The 22,300-nt window shown below is 38.6% G+C and overlaps 5 protein-coding genes across 7 annotated transcripts; 2 read left to right on the top strand and 3 right to left on the bottom strand.

Moving 5' to 3' along the window:
* The first annotated feature begins 5,570 nt into the window (after positions 1–5,570).
* Positions 5,571–11,107, top strand: LOC121794941 (putative phospholipid-transporting ATPase 9). The gene is made up of 11 exons (XM_042193353.1): positions 5,571–6,547; positions 6,865–8,207; positions 8,360–8,470; positions 8,559–8,835; positions 8,924–9,012; positions 9,108–9,216; positions 9,305–9,508; positions 9,595–9,720; positions 9,815–9,913; positions 9,997–10,188; positions 10,275–11,107. The coding sequence occupies exons 1-11, from the start codon at positions 6,155–6,157 to the stop codon at positions 10,902–10,904; spliced, it is 3,573 nt and encodes a 1,190-aa protein (XP_042049287.1). The 5' UTR covers positions 5,571–6,154; the 3' UTR covers positions 10,905–11,107.
* LOC121794943 (probable calcium-binding protein CML15) lies at positions 11,094–11,916 on the bottom strand. The gene has a single exon (XM_042193358.1). The coding sequence runs from the start codon at positions 11,682–11,684 to the stop codon at positions 11,295–11,297; it is 390 nt and encodes a 129-aa protein (XP_042049292.1). The 5' UTR covers positions 11,685–11,916; the 3' UTR covers positions 11,094–11,294.
* Positions 11,917–11,948: 32 nt separating this feature from the next.
* On the bottom strand, positions 11,949–12,404 carry LOC121796560. Its single transcript, XM_042195384.1, has one exon. The coding sequence runs from the start codon at positions 12,402–12,404 to the stop codon at positions 11,949–11,951; it is 456 nt and encodes a 151-aa protein (XP_042051318.1).
* Positions 12,405–12,937: 533 nt separating this feature from the next.
* On the bottom strand, positions 12,938–16,667 carry LOC121794942 (proline-rich receptor-like protein kinase PERK9). Of its 3 annotated transcripts, none has more exons than XM_042193355.1 (9): positions 16,158–16,667; positions 15,148–16,010; positions 14,656–15,060; positions 14,493–14,579; positions 14,288–14,358; positions 14,137–14,213; positions 13,878–14,025; positions 13,476–13,637; positions 12,938–13,389 (listed from the first exon to the last, which is right to left on the bottom strand). In XM_042193355.1, the coding sequence occupies exons 2-9, from the start codon at positions 15,953–15,955 to the stop codon at positions 13,189–13,191; spliced, it is 1,959 nt and encodes a 652-aa protein (XP_042049289.1). In that variant the 5' UTR covers positions 15,956–16,010; positions 16,158–16,667; the 3' UTR covers positions 12,938–13,188. The 3 variants fall into 3 exon arrangements, with proteins under 3 accessions (XP_042049289.1, XP_042049290.1, XP_042049291.1); XM_042193356.1 differs by having other exon boundaries at positions 15,148–15,979; XM_042193357.1 differs by having other exon boundaries at positions 15,148–15,348; positions 16,158–16,655.
* A 4,191-nt stretch (positions 16,668–20,858) lies between these two features.
* On the top strand, positions 20,859–21,200 carry LOC121796559 (E3 ubiquitin-protein ligase RHA2A-like). The gene has a single exon (XM_042195382.1). The coding sequence runs from the start codon at positions 20,859–20,861 to the stop codon at positions 21,198–21,200; it is 342 nt and encodes a 113-aa protein (XP_042051316.1).
* The last annotated feature ends 1,100 nt before the right edge of the window (positions 21,201–22,300 follow it).

Here is a 22,300-nt window from a genome sequence, read left to right as displayed (position 1 = left end):
CCCGGTATTACAACCAAAGGGTGAAGAAGCTGCAATTTCAAGTGGGAGATCTCGTCTTGAGAAACAACGAAGTAAGCCGAGCAGAAAAGCTGGGCAAGCTCGAACCCACATGGGAAGGTCCGTATCGGGTGTCAGAAGTCCTCGGCAAAGGGTCTTACAAATTGGCTCACATGTCAGGAGAACAGGTACCCCGAACATGGCACATTTCCAACCTCAAAAAGTTCCATTTGTAAGAGACAGTCCGGTCAGTCAGTCTTGAGTCCTGTTCGGTCAATGTGCTTTCTTTGGTTTGCTTGGTCTTTGTTTGTCTATGTGCGTTTTGTCTATGTGCGTTTTGTCTATGTGCGTTTTGTCTGTCTATGTGCGTGTCGTCTCTTACAAATGTTACTGAGGTATCTTGTTCTTCGAAGGCTGATCCCCTTCTTAGAACATATACAAGCCAACGATTGTGAGTCAAAGCTTCTAAAGAGGATACAAGACCACAATTCAGCTTAAGAATCAAGCACTTCGTCTGAAACGAACTGCAATAAGCCAACGATTGTGAAGTCCAAGCTTCTAAAGAGGATACAAGACCACAATTCAGCTTAAGAATCAAGCACTTCGTCTGAAACGAACTGCAACAAAAGTCCGATTCACGCGATAAAACTTGCCTGAATTAGGACAAGGGAAAGTCCGATCCACGCGATAAAACTCGCCGAATTAGGACAAGGGAAAGTCCGATCCCCAAATTAGGACAACGGAAAGTCCGATCCGAGCGATAAAACTCGCCAAATTAGGACACAAACCAAGTCCGGTCAAAGAAGAGTTTACTTCATAAGACCGAGGACAAACATCAACTTACCCCGTACCTTTATCCAGAATGCCGAAGTGATTTACTTCGCTTTCCGGGGGGGGTAGTGATGGAGTACGTACTAAACAAGCCCAACAGCAGTAAAGCCCATCAGCCTAAAGCCCAAGAAAGAGTATCAGTTCGGCATGACTAAAGAGTATCAGTCCGGCATGACTAAAGAGTTCAGTTCGGCACAACCAAAGAGTTCGGCCCCAGCCTACAGCTCGGTAAAAGCCAACCAATCAAACTCTGCTCTCAGGTCGGCATCAAGCTCTACTCTCAGATCGGCAAAAGCTGCTCGGCAATAATTCAGCAGTTCGGTCTCAGTATTCGACCGAACTAGGAGATAGTGGACTCATGCAAGATTTCCACCTCCACTACACCCACGATCTATTTAGTGGTGTCAAGCAGTCATTAACTCATGCAGGATAGTGGACCCATGCAAGATCGCCACGATCTCCACGACATCCACTACCTAGTAAATGGTGCTGCATGCCACGATCTTGGTTCAATGTATAAATAGAACCTAGATCAGATAGATAGGGTTAAGTTCTGTGAAGCTCTCTAGAGATAAAAAGATCAAATAGCAAGTCTGTATTGTAAGCTGTAGAAAACAGATCAAGCAATACAACTCTGCCCTCTTTTCTTCCCGTGGACGTAGATTTACCTCAGTAAATCGAACCACGTAAATTCATTGTGTCGTAGTCTTTATTCTCGACCAGCATTTACTAACATCAGAAATTCGCGGATTCATCAATTACCAACCACAATCTAGAGATAATATGTAATTATTGAATAATCTATGATCAAAGCAATGAAGTCCGCTTAAAATACTTGTACCTCAATTATAGGTCAACTTTTTTACACCTAACTTCAATTTCTTTATTCTAAGTTTCTTTTTTTATTGAGTTGAAATATCATAAAATAAGTTTATCGCGTAAGATCGTCAAAAAAATCAAATTAACTCCATTCTCAAGAAGTCAACTTTGGTTTACACTTCATTAAATATATGATAGATACTTAAAGATTGAAATCGACTCGAAGACTATTTGCTACATGAAACCATATTACTAGTAAAATCGTTAAATTAATACTAAGACCATCTCCAAGGGTACACTAAAACCTATGGAGATACACTAAAATCTAAAATGAGATAGGTATTTAGCTCCAATAATACTTTAAAATCAATCCCATTTTTAGTTTTTAGGAAAAAAATATATATATTTAGGTTTACGCTAAACCCAAACCTAAATTTTTTTCAAATTTTGTGAAAAGAAAAGCATAATATAGAGAAGATTCTTCTAAGTTTGAGTTTAGTATAAATGGTTGGAGTAAAATCATATTTAATACTCCCTCCGTCCCAAGATAAGTGAGCCAAAACTTTTCGGCACGGGATTTAAGAAAATGAGGTTTTGTTAATAAAGTGGAAAGTGAATAAAGTAAGAGAGTTAATAAAGTAAGAGAGAAAAAGTAAGAGAGAGGATGCCAAAAAAGGAAATGACTCACTTATCTTGGTACGTCCCAAAAAGGATTGTGAATCGCTTATCTTGGGACGGAGGGAGTATGACATTTACACTGAAATGAGTTTGAGTTTAATGTAAATAGTTGGAGATGCTCTAATATTTTGATGAGAAATCCGTACGTGATTACTATTCATGGATATATTTGAATTCAAGTTAATTTCTAACCAATTAACATAGGTATATAACATGAGAGGGGAAAAATGCACCAGATAAATTTTCCACGACCAAAATTCATAATCTTTAAATTAAAAGGTCAATGCACCACCAAACTAGGCTGGCATAGAGGCAACGAAATATTGTAAGTTATAATTTCACTCAATTTAAGTAAGTTGTGTTTTAATTAATCGCAATTAATTCATTTCTTTCTAGAAGCTAAAGATCGCATAGATTCACCAACGCGCGGACAATGGCTGAAATAGATTTTGTAGCAATTAACTTAGCAAAATAACAAAATTAACTCGAAGCTTCAAAATTCAAGTCATAATTTTCAATTACTACTACTCCCTATTTTATTACTACGAATCATAAAAACCACGACATAAATGAGCACGACTTCCGGAATGTTTCTAGAAGCTACATTCCACCAAAAAAATCAAATAAAAAATCAGTTTAACTTTCTTGTTTAACAATTAATTATTTACAATCCGCCCACACTGTTAGCCACTAAGGCCATCATCCACTGTGCTGTCACTATACCGTCTATTAACAGTCCATTAAACTACTATTTAATGCCCTCACTGTCCTTTTTTACTCCATCCCTTAACTAAGGGACGGAACCTGCAACCCTCTGTCCATTATCCGTCCCTTAACCGTCCCTTAAATTACTATTCATTCAATTTCATTTTTTTTAATTTCCAACCAAATTCAATTAATAAAAACACAATTCATTAAATAAAATAAACTTACAACATAAAATTCGTAAAAAAAACATAATTTAATAATTTCCTAAAAAATAAAAATACATAATTTAATAATTTCCTCCGCTAAAGTTCGCCGCGTCGTTGGGGCGGCGCGGCTTCCTGCGCCTTCCGGCGTCGATCTTCTTCAGGTGATTGTTCCATTATTTGACGCATTTGCTCAAAAGGATCCATTAGTTTGAGTTGATTTGAGATGGAAATTGGAGTGGATATAGAGAGGATTTGAGAGGAATAGATGTGTGCTTGTGTGTGAAATGAGTATGAAATAGGAGTATTTATAGAGTAAAGAAATTAAAAAAAATTAAAAACAAATTGAAAAACGGCTTAAAAAACGGTAACATTACCGGTTGAATTTTTTTTAAATATTTAAATTCAATTTTTTTTTAAAAAATGAATTATTGCGTCAGCGTGACGAAACCCACTCGGGGGGCCAGCGGGTGGGCGTCACGCATGGCCTGGGAGCTCGCCACATCGCCTCGGCGCGTGGCGAGACGTCTCGTCCTGCGTCGCGGCGTGACGGGTCTCGGGACGGGCTGGGGACGGAACGACCTGCTGCAATGCGTCCCGCCGCGGTTCCGTCCCTCCGTGACGGAACGCGAGACGGTGACGGGACGCGTAGTGGATACTCTGAGCAAGAAATTAATTTTTGAGTAAAGGCCAAAATTGGTCCTAAACATATAGTCATTTTACAATTTTGGTCCTAAACATTATCTTTTGGATTTTTTGGTCCTGCACATATGGACATTTGATCATTTTGGTCCTGCACATATGGAAATTTGATCATTTTGGTCCCCCGTCAACATTTTCGTTAAAAACTAACGGTCAACATTATCTTTTGGATTTTTTGGTCCTGCACATATAGATATTTGATCATTTTGGTCCTGCACATATGGAATTTTGATCATTTTGGTCTTCCGTCAACATTTTCGTTAAAAACTAACGGTCAACGGCCGATTTTTGGCTAAAACAATGGGTTGGGTCGGGTCGTGTTTGGGTCGGGTTTGGGTTACACGTTAAGAAAAAAAATAATTATTTTTTATTAATTAAAAAATTATAAAACTTTAATTTTTAGTTATTTTTGTTGATTAAAAATATTATAACGACTAAAACATGATGTTATTATACGATTTAAACATGATATTACACAATAAAATAAAAAATTACCAAATTAAAATAATTATTTTTTAATCAAAATAATAAAATTAAAGTATATTAATATTAAATCTATATAATAAAATTAAATAATTAAAAAATTATTTTTAATAAAATCTAAGCATAATATTTTCTTCAAATTCATGAAAAAATTAATTAAAAAATACTATACTTTAATTTTATTAATTAAAAATATTAATTAATTTTTTAAGAATATTATCCTTAGATTTTAACGAAAATATTATGCTTAGATTTTAAGAAAATATTATTTTTTTCTTAACGTGTAACCCAAACCCGACCCAAACACGACCCGACCCAACCCATTGTTTTAGTCAAAAATCGGCCGTTGACCGTTAGTTTTTAACGAAAATGTTGACGGAGGACCAAAATGATCAAAATTCCATATGTGCAGGACCAAAATGATCAAATGTCCATATGTGCAGGACCAAAAAATCCAAAAGATAATGTTGACCGTTAGTTTTTAACGGAAATATTGACGGAGGACCAAAATGATCAAATGTCCATATGTGCAGGACCAAAAAATCCAAAAGATAATGTTTATGACCAAAATCGTAAAATGGCTATATGTTCAGGACCAATTTTGACCTTTACTCTTAATTTTTTACCAAAACATGGCGTCATTTTATCTTCAGATTTTCGCTGCAAATTCATAATATAAACGCATGAGCATAAATCATGCGGTTTTCCATAGCATTTGGTCTTGTGAAGCTTCTTCAACAAAATTCTCATTCAGAAAATATAAATAAAGAAAAGAAAAATATTATACTCTATTCTTTTTCCCTATTTATACTCTCTCTATTTTTCAAAAATATGAACTTTTGAAGTGATATGATTTTAATCGTATAAAATTATTAAAATAAAAGAGACATACATGAAAACGCGTGTAAGTGGAAAATGAGTTTCTTCAATTAAATTTTTTTTTAAATATAAAATTTCTAATTTTAGGAAATAAATAAAATAGAAAGAATTTTTATTTTGAAGGAAATAGAGATTTATTTTATTGTAGGAAATTTCAAGTTGAATACGAAGGTACTTTCCTAAGCTTTTTCGTGTATTTTAATAAACGGTGGTACTGGTAAGTTTGAAGGCAACCACTGCGCGTGTGTCCAATCGAGCGGCTGAGGAAGTCAAACCAAAAGATCCAAGTCAATGTTCAATGCTTTTGTTCTATCAGAAAAATCAAATCTCTGAATAATTGCTTCTCATACATACACGTTATAAAGGATTTTATTTGTATATAGTTTCATATTAAACTCCTTCAAAATCTTTAAATCTCTCACTGAATTCTGGGCTATTTCCATTCTCTGTTATTACTACAAAGATCGAATCTTTTCAAGATTTAAGGTGGAGGGAGAGAGAGAGAGAGGGGGGGAGAGAGAGAGAGAGCTGTGTTTGTTTAGTGCTAATACTATCATATTTTCTGGCACATGTCACTGTTTCTTGCATTTAGCGTCTGCATCATCTTCCTGTTTGGTGAAGTTTTCATCCACCCTTTGTTATAAAACATTTTAATAAGGTTTTGTTGTGACATCTGTGGCTCTCTGAGTTATTGGGGTTTGAGGCCTTTTCTTGGGCTGATAGAAAGAATATTTCATTTATTATTAAAGCCAAAGTTGTGATTTTGAGGTAGCTTTACTGCCTAGCTTTCATTGTCAGTTGCATTTCAGTCACTGGTGTTTAAAGAAGAGAGCCAAGATTCAACTTTTCTCAAAATGAGAGGAGAGAGAAGGAAGAAGCTGCATCTGAGCAAGATCTACTCTTTCAAATGTGGGAGAGGTGGATTCAAAGAGGAGCATTCACAGATTGGGAGACCTGGTTTTTCAAGAGTGGTTGTTTGCAACGAGCCTGATGGTGCCGACACCGGTATTAGGCATTATGCCTCAAATTATGTGAGAACCACCAAGTATACAGCTGCAAGTTTCTTGCCCAAGTCTCTCTTTGAGCAGTTTAGGAGAGTGGCTAACTTCTACTTCCTTGTCATCGGCTGCTTGTCCTTCACGCCGCTTGCGCCTTATTCCGCCGTCAGCGCCATCATTCCGTTGATTGTGATTATCGGAGCAACCATGGTTAAAGAGTTCATTGAAGATTGGCAACGGAAGAAGCAGGTAATTTTTATTGCCTCATCCTGTTTTTCACATTTGTAGTCCACCGACATTATTGTTGTTGATGATTCTTATTAGATTGATTGAATGGTGTTCATTGATTTCTTAATATTCAGTGTTGTGCATCTTAGGTGGTTGGAAATGGTTTTTGGAATTATTGTGTTGTAGGAATTAGATGGAAACTATTTATGGAAAGTGACAGGAGTCGTCCCTTTTATTTTCTGTTTCATATGCTTGATTTCTTTGTTTATTGAAACAAGGAGAAGTAGTGAAAATTTAGGGCTATTTTTTCTGATGATGAACTGTTTTGGGATTTTTAGGATATTGAGATGAACAATAGGAAGGTGAAGGTGCATCAGGGTGGTGGGATTTTTAAGCACACTGAATGGAGAAATCTGAGAGTGGGTGATTTAGTGAAGGTGGAGAAGGATCAGTTCTTCCCTGCAGATTTAGTCTTGCTATCTTCGAGCTACGAGGATGCTATATGCTATGTTGAGACGATGAATCTTGATGGGGAGACGAATTTGAAGCTGAAGCAAGCGTTGGAAGTCACTTCATCGTTACACGAGGAGCATGACCTTGGTGATTTCAAGGCCATTGTGAAATGTGAAGATCCCAATGCTAACTTGTACAGTTTTGTTGGGAGCATGGAGTTCGAGGAGCAGCAATATCCACTCTCTCCTCAACAGCTGCTGCTTAGAGATTCTAAGCTACGAAATACAGATCATATATATGGAGCAGTGATCTTCACTGGCCATGACACAAAGGTGATTCAAAACTCCACGGATCCTCCCTCGAAGAGAAGCAAGGTTGAGAAGAAGATGGACAAGATCATCTACCTTCTATTCGGTGTGCTTTTCTTGATGGCCTTTATCGGCTCAGTTTACTTTGGTATTGTAACTAGGGAAGACAAGGAAGGTGGGCACCAGAGGTGGTACCTCAGACCCGAGACAGCTGACATTTTCTTTGATCCTGATAGGGCTCCCATTGCAGCTGTGTATCACTTTCTCACAGTGCTGTTGCTCTACAGCAACTTCATTCCAATCTCATTGTACGTCTCAATAGAGATTGTGAAAGTGCTTCAGAGCATTTTCATCAATCAAGACATACATATGTACTATGAAGAAACTGACAAACCAGCTCACGCCCGTACCTCAAATCTGAATGAGGAGCTCGGCCAAGTTGATACAATTCTCTCTGATAAGACAGGTACATTAACTTGCAACTCCATGGAGTTCATCAAGTGTTCGATTGCTGCCACTGCTTATGGCTATGGTGTAACGGAGGTGGAAAGGTCGATGGCGAACAGGAAGGGGTCGCCTCTGGCTGTGAGTGCAAAACATGCAGCTGAGCACCCTGTTAGCCCTAAGAAGTCCTCTGTCAAAGGCTTCAACTTTGATGATGAGAGGGTCAACAATGGGAATTGGGTGAATGAGAGTCACTCGAACGTGATCCAGCAATTCTTTCGTTTGTTGGCAGTCTGTCATACAGCAGTGCCTGACGTGGATGAGAATACAGGGAAAATCACGTATGAAGCTGAATCACCTGATGAGGCTGCCTTTGTCATTGCAGCCAGAGAACTTGGCTTTGAGTTCTTTAAAAGAACACAAACAAGTGTTTCTATCAATGAGTTGAATCCCGTCACTGGCAAACGAGTTGAAAGGTCAGTAACTTATCTTTCTACCACATTCATGCTATCATAAATGAGAACCTATTATTAGGCAATGGGTTTAACTTCAATGTTTTTATTACTGTTGATAACTGATGTGGTACATGTAAGTTGATCATGCAATATCTGTGTGTTGTTTGATGCAGATCATACGATCTCTTAAGTATTCTAGAATTCAACAGTGCAAGAAAGAGAATGTCAGTTATAGTAAGAGATGAGGAGGGAAAGCTAATGTTACTTTCCAAAGGAGCAGACAGGTTGCTTTTTCTTTGCAGCTTAATGAATCACAGAAGTCGAAAGTGGCATTGCCATGGTTGTTTAATACAGATGATTTTCTTGATGCAGTGTTATGTTTGAGAGGCTTGCTAGAAATGGAAGAGAATATGAAGAGAAAACCAGAGAGCACTGCAATGAGTACGCCGATGCAGGCTTAAGGACCTTGATACTTGCTTATAGGGAGCTAAGCGAAGATGAATTTCAAGCGTTTGATTCAAAACTTTTGGCTGCCAAAAACTCAGTTAGCACTGATCGTGAGGCACTGATTGATGAAGTGACTGAAAGTATAGAAAAAGATTTGATTCTTTTAGGTGCAACAGCTGTTGAGGACAAGCTCCAACAAGGGGTTAGTTATGAGACAATCATGTAGAACTATGCAGCATCCTCCCTCTTTCTCTCTCTCAAATTTAGAGTGTTTGTGCTATTCCTTTCAGGTTCCAGAATGCATTGACAAACTAGCTCAAGCAGGAATCAAATTATGGGTTTTGACTGGGGACAAGATGGAAACTGCTATCAACATAGGGTATATATAAATTCTTGGCCTAATTAATATCTTGAAATTGTTTTTGAGGTGTATGATTTCCAACAGATTTCTAACTGTGAGAATCAATTTTGCAGTTATGCTTGTAGTTTGCTCAGACAAGGAATGAAGCAGATTATTATCACATTGGAGAGCCCTGAGATCAAAGCTCAGGAGAAAAACGGCGAAAAGAGTGAAATTGCTAGGGTAAATTTGTTTTCTTGACAGATAATCTTTCATGGTAATCTAAAGGCTCCAAATGCTGAGATTCTTGCTATTTCCTTTGATTTATTAGGCTTCGAAGCAAAGTGTTGTTCGACAGATCACCGAAGGGAAGGCTCAGGTTGCTAAGTTAACCAGTGATGCCTTTGCATTGATCATTGATGGGAAATCTCTTGCATATGCTTTGGAAGACGACGTCAAGAAACTGTTTCTTGAGCTTGCAGTCGGCTGTGCATCAGTCATCTGCTGCCGCTCCTCCCCTAAACAGAAGGCGCTGGTGAGTTTATTGCATCCTTATTCTTCACTTGTTCGGGTTTATTCTACCTTTCCTTTATGTTACTAAGGTTTCTTGTGATTGTTTAGGTGACGAGGCTTGTCAAGGATGGAACCACAAAGACAACCTTGGCCATTGGTGATGGAGCCAACGACGTTGGAATGCTTCAAGAAGCAGATATCGGAATTGGGATCAGTGGCGTTGAAGGAATGCAGGTAGAAGATCTGATTCCTTATAACTCAGATCTCCATTTCTGATGCAAGCCATTCCACCTTTCAAAACTGACCATATTTCTTGTGCAAATTTCAGGCAGTGATGTCTAGCGACATTGCCATAGCTCAGTTCCGATTTTTGGAACGCTTGCTTTTGGTTCATGGACACTGGTGCTACAGAAGGATTTCCACAATGGTAATTACTTTTACTCTGATAAACAATCTTCATTGTTGTATGAAAACAACTAGTCTCTGAAAATCCATCCTTTTTCAATGCAGATTTGCTACTTCTTCTACAAGAACATCACTTATGGCATCACAGTCTTCTTGTACGAGGCTTTCACATCATTTTCTGGACAACCTGCGTACAACGACTGGTTCCTGTCTCTCTACAACGTGTTCTTCACATCGTTGCCTGTGGTAGCTCTAGGAGTCTTCGACCAAGACGTATCAGCTAGATTCTGTCTAAAGGTAACAAACTCCCACTAGCATCTCTCTCTGTCTCTCCTTCATGTATAAGTCATATTCATCAATGCTGACATATTTTGGCAATGCAGTTTCCCATGCTGTACCAAGAAGGTGTGCAGAATCTACTCTTCAGCTGGCGCCGCATAATTGGATGGATGTTCAACGGCCTCTGCAGTGCCATCATTATCTTCTTCTTCTGCGAAAGGGCGCTGAGCCCTCAGGCGTTCAACGAGGACGGAAAGCCTGCGGATTTCCAAATCTTCGGAGCCACAATGTACACCTGCGTTGTCTGGGTCGTGAACTGCCAGATGGCACTCGCAATCAGCTACTTCACTCTGCTGCAACACATTTTGATATGGGGCAGCATTGCATTATGGTACATTTTCCTCTTGGCCTATGGAGCTATGTCTCCATCCTTTGCCACTACTGCATACAAAGTCTTTGTCCAGTCTCTTGCAGCCACGCCCGCCTACTACTTCATCACCTTCATTGTTGTAGTCTCTGCCCTCGTGCCTTACTTCATCTACAATGCGATTCAGATGAGATTCTTCCCAATGTACCATGGGAGGATACAGTGGATAAGACACGAGGGGTGGTACGAGGATCCCGAGTACTGCAACATAGTGAGGCAGAGGTCGATTAGGCCTACAACCGTTGGATTCACAGCACGTTCACTGGCACGAACGAACCCTCTGCAGGAACGAAGCCATGGCCGCTAGAAGCAGCATGACATTCTTGAGCTTTTTGCTATGTACAGAAACATGCTCTGGTTGTTGTAAGCCCTCATGATTTTGTAAATTTTTTTATTCTTTCAATTTTACTACACATTGTATAATTCTTCGTAGTTAGACAGTAGAATCTTGATGTAATAATGGAATAAGTTATCATGAAATAGAGATGGAGAGAGATTTGGTTCTAAAAATTTCTGGCATTAAATAAAAATTCAATCTTGATTTCAAGAACATTCCTAACCATATGATGAAAACCTTAACCTGTGCTACCTAGGATTCCAACCACGAGGGAGGGAGGCTGAGGGTGTCTACAGCCGATTTAGCCATGATGTTGGCAAACTCGTGGAAGCTGATGACGCCATCGCCATTGACGTCAGCCTAATGCATCATATCGGTGAGCTCGTTGTAGGTGAGGGGATGGCCCATCTTGGCCAACTGGCCAGCCAGCTCAGCCGCGGTGATGTAGGCATTTCCATCGCAGTCGATGGCCTCGAACACCCCCATGAGCTGTTCGTGGTTGGGGGCTTCTTTGCTAAGATCGGACAACATCAGCTCCACCAATTCATCAAACTCTATGGCGTCATTGCCATTGGCGTCCATGGTGGCCACGATGGTGTGGATTTGGTCGCCCTCGGGCTTGAGGCCGAGGGACCGGAGAAGGGCCGCTAGCTCCAGCAGCGTCAAGCTGCCGTCTTTGTCCATGTCAAACCGGTCGAAGATCTCCTTTAGCTGCTTCAGCTGCTCGGCGTCGCATTGCATTGAAGCCATCAAATTGTAGAATAGATGAGAAAGAGGGGAAGGGAGAGGGAGGAATATGATTGATTGATGTATTTTTTTTTCTTGTAAGTTGGTTTTTGGTTTGTGTAATGATGTGGGGCTGGCCTTATTCTAGAAAAGATTGATCCAAATGAAATAGAAAGATTATGCTATGTCTATATATAGAGAAGAAGAAAACAATAAAGGAATCATGGCATTTCGTGCAAGAACTATTTTTGGATATTTCTTTTTAAATAAGGACAGAATCTAAAGAAATCAATGCTGTGAAGAGAAGTTGGCAGTGCCAAATAACTCCATCAAACGGCAGCCAACAACATCATAATCAATCTGATCATTGTTAAAACAAGAAGGGAAATTTGTGTCTGAAGCAACTTCTCCACCCCAAAAACTGCCAAAAGCAAACTCACCCCTACTCGAAAGATCATCCAGGACGCGCTCGATTTCAGACATGCAACACCCAAATCGAATGGATTCTATTCTGATGGATCCACCATGGCTGGTGAAGCTTTCCTCTCTATTTCTTGGCATCTCTATTTGCATGATCTTTGTTCCTCTCTTGCATGCTCTCAATTTCTTTGCGTATTTTTTAGTCTTCCTCATCAGCTTGTATGGGAGCTTCAGCAGTATAAAAATGAGGATCTGCAGCATCATGCATTGGCAGCAGCAGCACAGGACAATGCAATCTGCAGCAAGAATGTTTCGATCTTCCATCTTGATTTTGTGTGTGTTGGAAGAAGGTGATCAATGGAAGTCATATCTTGATAAAGGAATAAGTTTCTTGGCATGTTGGAAGGGTATTATCATGTGTGAAGCAATGAAAATGGCAAATTCAGAAGCTATAAATAAATTATAAGGAACAAATTGTTATGTGTCATAGTCAATGACTTCACATACATGATTGCTCATAGAAAAATGGGGTCTTTTATTTTTTTTATTTTTTTTGGTCTTCGAGAGGTGGTTTTTTTTAAATGAAAAATATAAGCTGTCAAAATCTGATAACTTGCACTCTACATTTCACATGAAATCTTGGAATACAGCATAGTCTAACCATGAATTATTTAAACAGAAAGCCCAGATCACAAGACTTGTATTTCAAGTATAAAAATAACCTCTCTTTTTTTCAGAATCTGTTGCTTTTTTTACTTTCTTTTTTATATTTGGTGAATGTCTGCTTGAGACCAACTCTGCATATGAAATCCTACAAAATGTCTAATATAATCCATAACAAATAAAGTCTACATAAATGGAAGGGGGCAAAATTGAATGAACTTTATTATAGCTGAATACCCAAAAAAGAAAGAAAAAAGAAGAGAGATACAAGAAAAATTCGCCCTAGAAATAGAATGCACAGAATCTACAAGATCTCAAAAAAATCTAAGTTGCAATGCACAGTTATAGCTCAATGCAGCTATTACCTCTCAACCGGCATCATTTGCCATATTTTCATTTCCTTAAAAAAAAATCATTCTTGATTGGAAACTGCAACTCAATTCCATCAATCTCTCTGGTCACTTTGCGGATTGCGCTCGCTGCTCCCACTGAAGAAATCACTACTAACTTCTTTACTTCCAAATGCCCACCTCTGAAACAACCTGATCTCTTCAGATTGTTCAGCAGAGTTGATTATTTCACTTTCCCCGACTCTCACCCCGTTTGTCAAATCTTGGGTCACCATTCTGTCGAAAGCCCTCACAACCTGGATTGCACGTTTACGCGTTTGAGAGGCCCCATCGCCAGCCAAAGAGAGTTGTACTGAAAATGTAGTATAGTTAAATTTGTTACCTGTCCCATTGATGGCCTGTTCATGGATGAATGGCGAACACAAGCTGCTGCAGCTTGAATCAGTAGGACCATCTCATCAGTAACAAAATTCTCTGCTAGTCTTGGATCTGCTAGTCCCACAAATTCGTTTGTCTCGATAGCTTGGCTTAACAATGGTCGGGCCTGAGAGAAAAACATAGATGTGAGAAAATGTTATTGGATATCAATTGTCGTGTTAGATTCATCGAATCTCAATGATTACAGGTACAAGCAGCTCGAGACTAAGAGAAATTTAAAGCAGAGCCTTCTATTGGTTTTGCAAGCGGAAGCATTGATAATGACAAGCTTACTACAATTAATGTAAATTAACAATCAAGCAAACGAACCCCAATAATCAAGAGGATGTCGGGTGAAAGAACTTACCCATTCAACGAGGCTCTCATCCCCTAAAGGCTGAGATGTATCTACAGGCTTTCGTCCAGTTATCAACTCTAAGAGCACAACTCCAAAGGAAAACACGTCGGATTTTTCAGTCAACTTGCCACTGGATGCATACTCAGGCGCCATGTATCTGAAGAAAGTGGTTATCAACTATTAGACTATGAATAAGACCAGAAAATGATTTGTTGAAGACTTCAGCTTGCATTGAACCCAAAGCCTTGTTTCTGACTTGATCACTTACCCAAAAGTTCCCATTACACGTGTACTGATATGTGTATTCGCATCCATAGCTATTTTAGCTAGTCCAAAATCAGAAACCTGGGGGTGAAAATGTTAAATACGGTGTAAAGAACAAGAAAAGAGAAATATAGCTTGTTGGGCATCCTCCACACCTGAGCTTCAAAGTTTATGTCCAGAAGGATATTTGACGACTTGATATCTCTATGGATAATACGAGGTTGACCTTTAACAATAAACAAAATTAGATACGTGCATATGGTTCTCCACTAAAAAGTACATATAATCATCACCAACTGCACATATTATTAAACCAGAACAGGTGGAGTTTGAATGCAAGAGTGAAAATGAAGTGCTTACAGTCTTCGTGAAGGTAAGCTATCCCACGAGCTGCCCCAATAGCAATCTTCACACGTGTACCCCATTCCAAGACAGGCCGGCCTTCAGCTGAGCAGGAAAAACTAAATATCAACAACTAGTTTCCAAGAAACCAAAGTTCCACCCTAGAAAAAGAACAACTTACCATGAAGATGGAAGTAGAGGGTATTGTTAGGAACATAATCTAATACAAGCACTCTTCTCTCCCCAGAAATGCAATAACCTACAAGTGAGACCAAATGACGGTGGTGTATACGGCTAATTATCTCAACTTCGGAGGTGAATTCCCGTTCCCCCTGCCCTCCACCGATCCTTAATAGCTTAATAGCTACTACTTTACCATCTGCGAGAGTTCCTTTGTACACAAAACCAAAACCACCTTGCCCCAAGAGATTCTGGTCTGAAAATCCATTACTGGCATCAACTAGTTGTTCGTAGGTGAACAACAACCTTGAGTTCCCCAAACCACGCTCATGTGGTGTACGCATAGAGTGATTTCCAGAACCACTTCCATTATTTGGCGTTACTTGTACTCTATGTAATCCATCACCTATGCAAAAATCAGAATACATACATACAGAGTTTCCTTTTATATGTGAGGATATAAAATATAAGCAAGTGCTAACTGTTTGTTTACCGGATTGTGGAGAAGAATTTGAGGTTGCCATGATGTAAGCCCTTCTCGTTCGCTTCCAGCAACACCAGATTGCAAGTCCAAGACCAAGTATCACAAGAAATAGGCTACCCACGCCAATTGCAACTTTGGCGCCGGTGTCAAGGCCACCACCACTTGAGGGTTGAGAATTTCTCGGTGCAGTATCATTGGAGTTGGTATCACCTGGTGGATTCAGAGATGGAGTTGGTGAGGCCATGGAAGGTGGAGGTGGTGATGTTCCTATTGAAGGCCGTGGCGGTGGTCTTGGAGGAGAATTTGGGCGTGGTGGAGACTGAGGCGGTATTGGGGAAGGGGAAGGGTTACTGGGTGGCACGACTGGTGGCGGTGGTGAATCTTGGGGAGGTCTATTTGATCGTGGTGGAGGAGGGTTACGTGATGATGGTGGGGGCGAAGTATTAGGAGGCGGACGTGTAGGAGGAGAATTGCTCGGTGGTGAAGTTGATGGTGGAGGTGGGGAACTATTTACAGGTGCTGGTGGGGGCGGGGGCGAATTAGTCGAGGGAGGTGGCGTAATAGGACTAGTTGGTGGTGGATCAGGTGGAGGCGGAGAGGAAGTTGGAGGAGGTGCATTTGCCGGAGGAGGTGGAGCATTGGGCGGAGAAGGAGGAGAGGATGGTGGTAGTGGGGGGGCAGGTAAATCCGGCTGAGGTGGCGGTGCAAGAGGAGGACTTGACGGAGGCAAATTGGGCTGAGGTGGTAGTGATGGTGGAGAAGGAGCAGAGGAGGGCGGAGGGGGAGGTGAATTTAGGGAGGGAGATGCAGATGACATATCACCAATCAAATTCTACCATTCCTTCCAAATCAAAACCAGCATATCCACTCAACTATTTACCGTAACACAACATTAAAGAAATCAACAATGTACACTAAAACAAGAACGATTTCAAGAAATCAAAAGAACACAGATAATAGTCAAATACTTGGTCTGAGCACTCACAAACAGAGAAATTTAAACGAGAATCACAATTTACCTGCTCCAAAATCAAATCTTGCAGTGATCCCAGTAAACAATTTCCAATCTAATGCAATCCCACAAGACAGAAACCTCAATCACCGGCATCAAATCGCTGCTCCGACGACAAAACAAAATCACTAAAAATCCCAGCTCTATCACCAAAAAAAAGAAAGCAGCTCCGATAGATAAAAGGACAAAAAGCCAAATCGCCCACTTGAGTTGCAGAAAGCCAAAATCAACCAATCCTATTTACACGTACGTTCAACTTTTCTTGAGTGGTCTGCAACTTCAAAGCCACAGAATAGATAGCAGATATCTATTCAGCCGAAAATGAAATCTCCCTTTTATATATTTTTCCAAATTGTTTACTCCGTATAAAAAGAGATTTTAGATAGTCGAAAGCTTTGGATTTTTGGAAGCTATAACTGAAAACACGGAAAATGGGGTCTGTCAAGATTTAATTTTTATTTAAAATTGAATGAAAATGAATGAGCGAGAGCAACTATGAGACAAAATCTGGAATAAAAACTGGTCGCTCCAACTCTTTGAATGTGTAAATTACGTGTTTGCGTCTGAAAAATCTTATGTCAATTTTGATTATATGGTGATGAATATTAATTCTCGAGTTAAACGTCCAAATCAATGACATTTGCATTGCGGTTGGTGGGGTCACAATTAAATAAATGAAATATGGATCTCAATTTTAGTGAGTCAATTTATAAATGTGAATTTTACTAGGAGTTTTAAAATAGTTATTTCAAAATATCAAAATGACTTCACGTACCAGTACCAATGCCAATGACATATTTATAAATTTAATTAGACAGATCAGAAGTGGAAATAAATTAATATGCTCTATGTTTTTATTTTTTATTCTATAAATAATGAATATGATCTGAATTGAAATTGAACTTTTCAAAAGTGAAACTGATTCATATATTTATTGTGGTGATTGAGAATTTTGTAATTACTCGTACTACTATTTAGAGTCCAATTGAAATTGAATAATTACAGCTGACAAATTATATGCTAATTTGGGTAAAATAACTAAGAGCATCAAATTTCCAAAATGAGATCTATTTTCAAATTGTCATGCTGCTTGAACTTGAAGTGACAGATATAATATGGGGATCTAATATGAGTATTTCGTACTATAAAATTCTCTTCTCATATTAATTGATTTTCATTTACAACCTCATATTTACACCATTTTCAAATCAGACTTATAACTTTTATCCCATCCCATGTTTTCGAATTTTTTAATACGTATCAAGGTTGATCTTGTATAGTTGCATTGCATTGATGATCGTTATTTTTAAATCAGTTCGTTATGTAATTTGATTTTAATATCCATGCAATATTTTAAAAATCAAGTCTTCTAATGTTAACACGAAATCACAGTAATTTTAACTTTTGCAAATGAAATGCAGGAGCCCATTTTTTCGCAAAAGAAGAGTGTGGAGTCCACGAAATCTCACAAAGCACGTGAATCACTGTATCTAAATATTCTTTGTTCCTGCATTATTGAATAAATATCAAAACATATTAGTAATTGATTAATAAAAGTATATTCGTGTGAATGTGGATCAAATAGTTGTGAGACACCAGTTGCACGATTGAATAAACTGCAACAAGAAAGGTAAAAACACAGTAATTACGTGGTTCGGCTCTAGGCCTACGTTCACGGGCAGAAAACTAGTGTATGTGTTTATTGATCACTCAAAAGGATTTACAAGAACACTCAATTCTCTCGGAGATTTACAAGTAAAGAACTCACTCAACTCGCTCCAAGTCGACTTGCTTCGAGAGCACAAATGCACAGTTGGAAAACCTTCTCCTCTCTACTCTATCTTTCTTGAATTCTGTTGTTGTTGAATGAGTGGAAGCATCGTCGCTACTTAAAGGAATTATGCTGGATCAATTCAGCTCAACCGCCTTCCAAATTCTGTTGTAACCGCTAATTCAACAGCCACTCTCGTTTTTAGCACAACAGCTAGTTTTTGGAAACTGCTTTCTCTTTTCCTTGGTCAAGTTGTATCTATACTCCTTGATCAAGTTGCATCTCCCTTTTTTTCTTCTTGATCAGCTTGCCTTCTTGATCAAGCTGTAGCTTCACCGCGATGTCTACTTGATCAGCTCAATAAACTAACCAATCCTCCACCTTGAGCGATCCAAGGATCCCATACATCTAGCTCCACCTTTCTCCTTTCACTTACAAATTCTGAACCACCCCAACCAAATCTAAGCAATGTCGAAACTTAGACTTTGGCAAGGCCTTTGTAAGTACATCAGCTGCATTGTGTTCGGTGCTTACCTTCTCAATTCTGACTGAACCTTTCTCAATCTCATCTCGAATGAATGTAACCTCACGTCGATGTGTTTGCTCCGCTCATGAAAAGTCTGATGCTTTGCGAGGCAAATTGCGCTATTACTATCGCACTTGATAGCAACATTTTCTTGCTTTACTCCAAAATCAACAACCATTCCTTTGAGCCAGAAACTCTCCTTCACGGCCTCAGTCAACGCTATATACTCAGCCTCCGTTGTTGACAAAGCCACTACAGACTGAAGATTGGACTTCCAGCTCACCGCAGATCCAAATAAGGTAAAAATATATCCGGACTACGAGCGCCTATTGTCAAGGTTAGCTGCATAATCTGAGTCGCAAAACCCCATAAGAGCATCTCCATTATCTTCATTTTCTACTTTGAACATAATTCCCAGATCTTTTACTTCAAAGCCTTCTTTCAGCAATCGTTTCACTCTATCCAGCTCTTGCCTATCTGGTCCAGCAAGTAATATGTCATCCACATACAACAGTAGATACACCGCTGGCCCCTCAGAATCAGATTTAAAGTAAACGCAACTATCATACTTGGAATTTACAAATCCCATTTTCTGCATGTGCTCATCAAATTTGATGTGCCATTGCCTGCTTGCTTGTTTTAAACCGTAAAGGCTCTTTTTCAACAGACACACTTTATCCTCACTGCCATGTATCACAAATCTCTCTGGCTGATCCATATATATAGTCTCTTCAAGATCTCCATGAAGAAAAGCTGTCTTCACATCAAGTTGATCTAGAAGCCAGTTTCTTTGTGTAACTATGGCCAGTAGAATTCAAATTGAGGCATGCTTCACCACTGGAGAAAACACTTCATTGTAGTCTATTCCCTCCTCCTGTGTGAAGCCTCTAGCCACAAGTCTTGCTTTAAATCTGATTTTGTTCCCAGCCTCCACCTTTTTTCTTGTATATCCATTTACAGCTTACTCACCACTGGAGAAAACACTTCATTGTAGTCACATAAAATACTCCTACTATTATTTCACACTAGTTCTAATTTTGCCAGATTTCTAAATCATGGGAAAATTTCTACTACAAAGTTTAAGTTCATATTTTTTTCGCAACTTATAAATTCGTGGAAAATAAAATACCATAATTCATGAATTTTAGCATAGTCCAAACTATGTTCTTAGATAATAATTTTTGACGGAGTTGGAACATAAAGCCCAACATCTTCTTCGCACGCATTGATTTGTTTTCAAGAGCCCAATTCTTCATGTTTACAGCCCATACTTTTGATTTGTTTTCATATTCCCAATTTCTTCATGTTTAGAGCCCATGCTTTAAAATGTTCTACAAAAGAATCGATTCATTCATTAATTGTCATTAATGCTAAACACACCCCTATGGCTGAATTTTCCATTCCACTTCAAATTTTTTCATGGTAAAACGTTCTTACATTATTTAGGTCATTAGGTGATTTAGTATAGGGTTAGGTGTGGCCCATTTTCGAAATTATTCCCGGCGGCCCAAATAATTACTTCGGAGGACTTGACTTTTTGCCTATTTTGATTGGACAAATTTTCAGAAGAAATTATGACATTTAGTTAAAAATCAATAAATATTACTCGTACTTTGTACATACTATTGGATTTCTACTAAGAATAGTTATATATATATATATATGATAACCCATATTTATGGTGATAATAACCTATCATTCTATGGACGAAATATATCATTTTATAAAATAAAATATCATTTTATAGATTAAAAGTATCATTCTATGCATGCTGAAAAAATATCATTTTATAGTGTATAAATATCATTTTTAGTAAAAATGATATTTTTGACCCATAAAATGATAGGTTATTAGGTTATCACCATAAATATGGTTATCATTCTAACGCACTATATATATATATAATACTTTTAAAAAGCCTATAACTGCCTTTTTTTAGTATCTCGAAGGTTTGGTTCTGCATATTTTTTCAAGATTGGCATGTTTATGATTTACATTAAAAAAAAACATTACTGATTTTTTTATTGTCCAACGTAGGCTTACAATTTATACCGAATTAAAAATCCACACATGCAAAAACCTGACTAACAGTTTTGCTGTGTCATTAATTTGACTACAGAGAAACTAATTTGGACCAGCGACTTTTACACTCATAAATGAATTGAAATAGACAAATATTACACTCATCCAATATTCATGCTAATAAAAGTCACAACCCCTTGCATTTCTCAGAACCCACCCTCCCAAACAGTCCCTTACAATTTGGAGGCAGTAACCAAAATTCTATTTAATCAGTCTCTATAAATACCCAAAACAAAGGCAGACGCAGAGCTAAGAAAAGAGGAAAGTGGAGAAAAATGTTTAGAGTGAATATTCCAAAATCAGCAATGCTGAATCACACGATTGCGATGATGACGCAGCTGAAATGGGCGTGGGAATTCATTCTCTACCAATCCTTCTTCCAGCCACGTGTCGCCGACTACTACTGCGAAGACGGCCGGTCCGAGGAATGCGCGGTGTGCCTGTGCAGGATGGAAGGCGCGGGGGACGAGATTAGACAGCTGAGGTGTCATCACGCTTTCCACAAGGTCTGTCTCGATAGGTGGCTCGGATACGGCCACGTCACCTGCCCCCTCTGCCGGGACAATGTCAAGCCAAGGAAGTTCGCGCCCGACCTCCGCCACGAGCTCCTCATGTTCAACTTCGCCGCCGTCGACTCCAGCCACGATCGTGCCACGTGGTGGCTACGCTGATATAATATGGAAATCTAATTCCTATTAATTAACCGCTGATGGAAATTGTGGTTTTCATTTTGTTTAGTACGCAATGTAATGAAAATCAATCATTGTATAGACAACACACAAGTTCAGATAATTCTCTTTCTATCTTAATTAAGTTATCATTTTGAAAACAACACCGACACCTGGCGTCGGACCCATGTCGTCCAAAATACCAAACTCCATTTTTCTGTTTTCTTCTGCGTATATCATTGACTCTAGTTGAATACGGAGTAGTATAATTATTATACTATTGGTATGTTAACATTCAACTTATTTAAATAGATTAGTAAAATTAAAAAATTAAATCAATCAATCACAAAAATTAGTTCCAGGTTCCATTGATGTTCAATGTAAGCAGCACTCGACCATGCCCTTTATAATTTTTTTTCAGCTGTTTTGTTTTAAATTGCAGAATCAAGCTGGACTAAACCAAATTTTATGGTTTTCAATAATTTGACTATAATACTATCAATATTCTATTCTCAGTCCAAATTTGTGTAACTTGAAATTTTGAGTTGAAAAGTGAAAAGCACATGATTCTATTTAAATTTTCCTTCATTTTCGTAGGGCAAGAAATTGGAAAAATCAAAGCGTCTAGTTTACGGTCTGTTAACTTAACCCCGTATACTTTTCCTAAGTTATTTGTCAGTCAACAATGTGAGTAATATTTGATCATGACCTGCAAACACAAAGAACGACTGAAGGACTATAGACTTCCAGAAACCTTTTTAATATATTTTCGACATCAATATCTGATGGATGGGCGAATTTTTGATGGTAGTAAATGCAGGTAAAAGAAAATATAGATCACGACACAAGGAATTACGTGGTTCGATTTACTGAGGTAAATCTACATCCACGGGAAGAAAGGAGGGCAAGATTGTATTGCTTGATCTGGTTTACAGCTTACAAATACAGACTTGCTATATGATATTTGATGTCTAGAGAGCTCTTTTTCTCCTCCTTAGTCTATCTGATCTAAGTTCTATTTATACATTGAACTAAGATCGTGGCTTGCATCACCACTAACTAGGTCGTGGCTTACATCATCACTAATTAGGTCGTGGCTTACA

The sequence above is a fragment of the Salvia splendens genome, chromosome 3 (genome assembly GCF_004379255.2).
Source record: "Salvia splendens isolate huo1 chromosome 3, SspV2, whole genome shotgun sequence".
Lineage (NCBI taxonomy): Eukaryota > Viridiplantae > Streptophyta > Magnoliopsida > Lamiales > Lamiaceae > Salvia > Salvia splendens.
The sequence above is the reverse complement of the archived record's forward strand: the minus strand, read 5'-3'. Positions and strand labels throughout refer to the sequence as shown.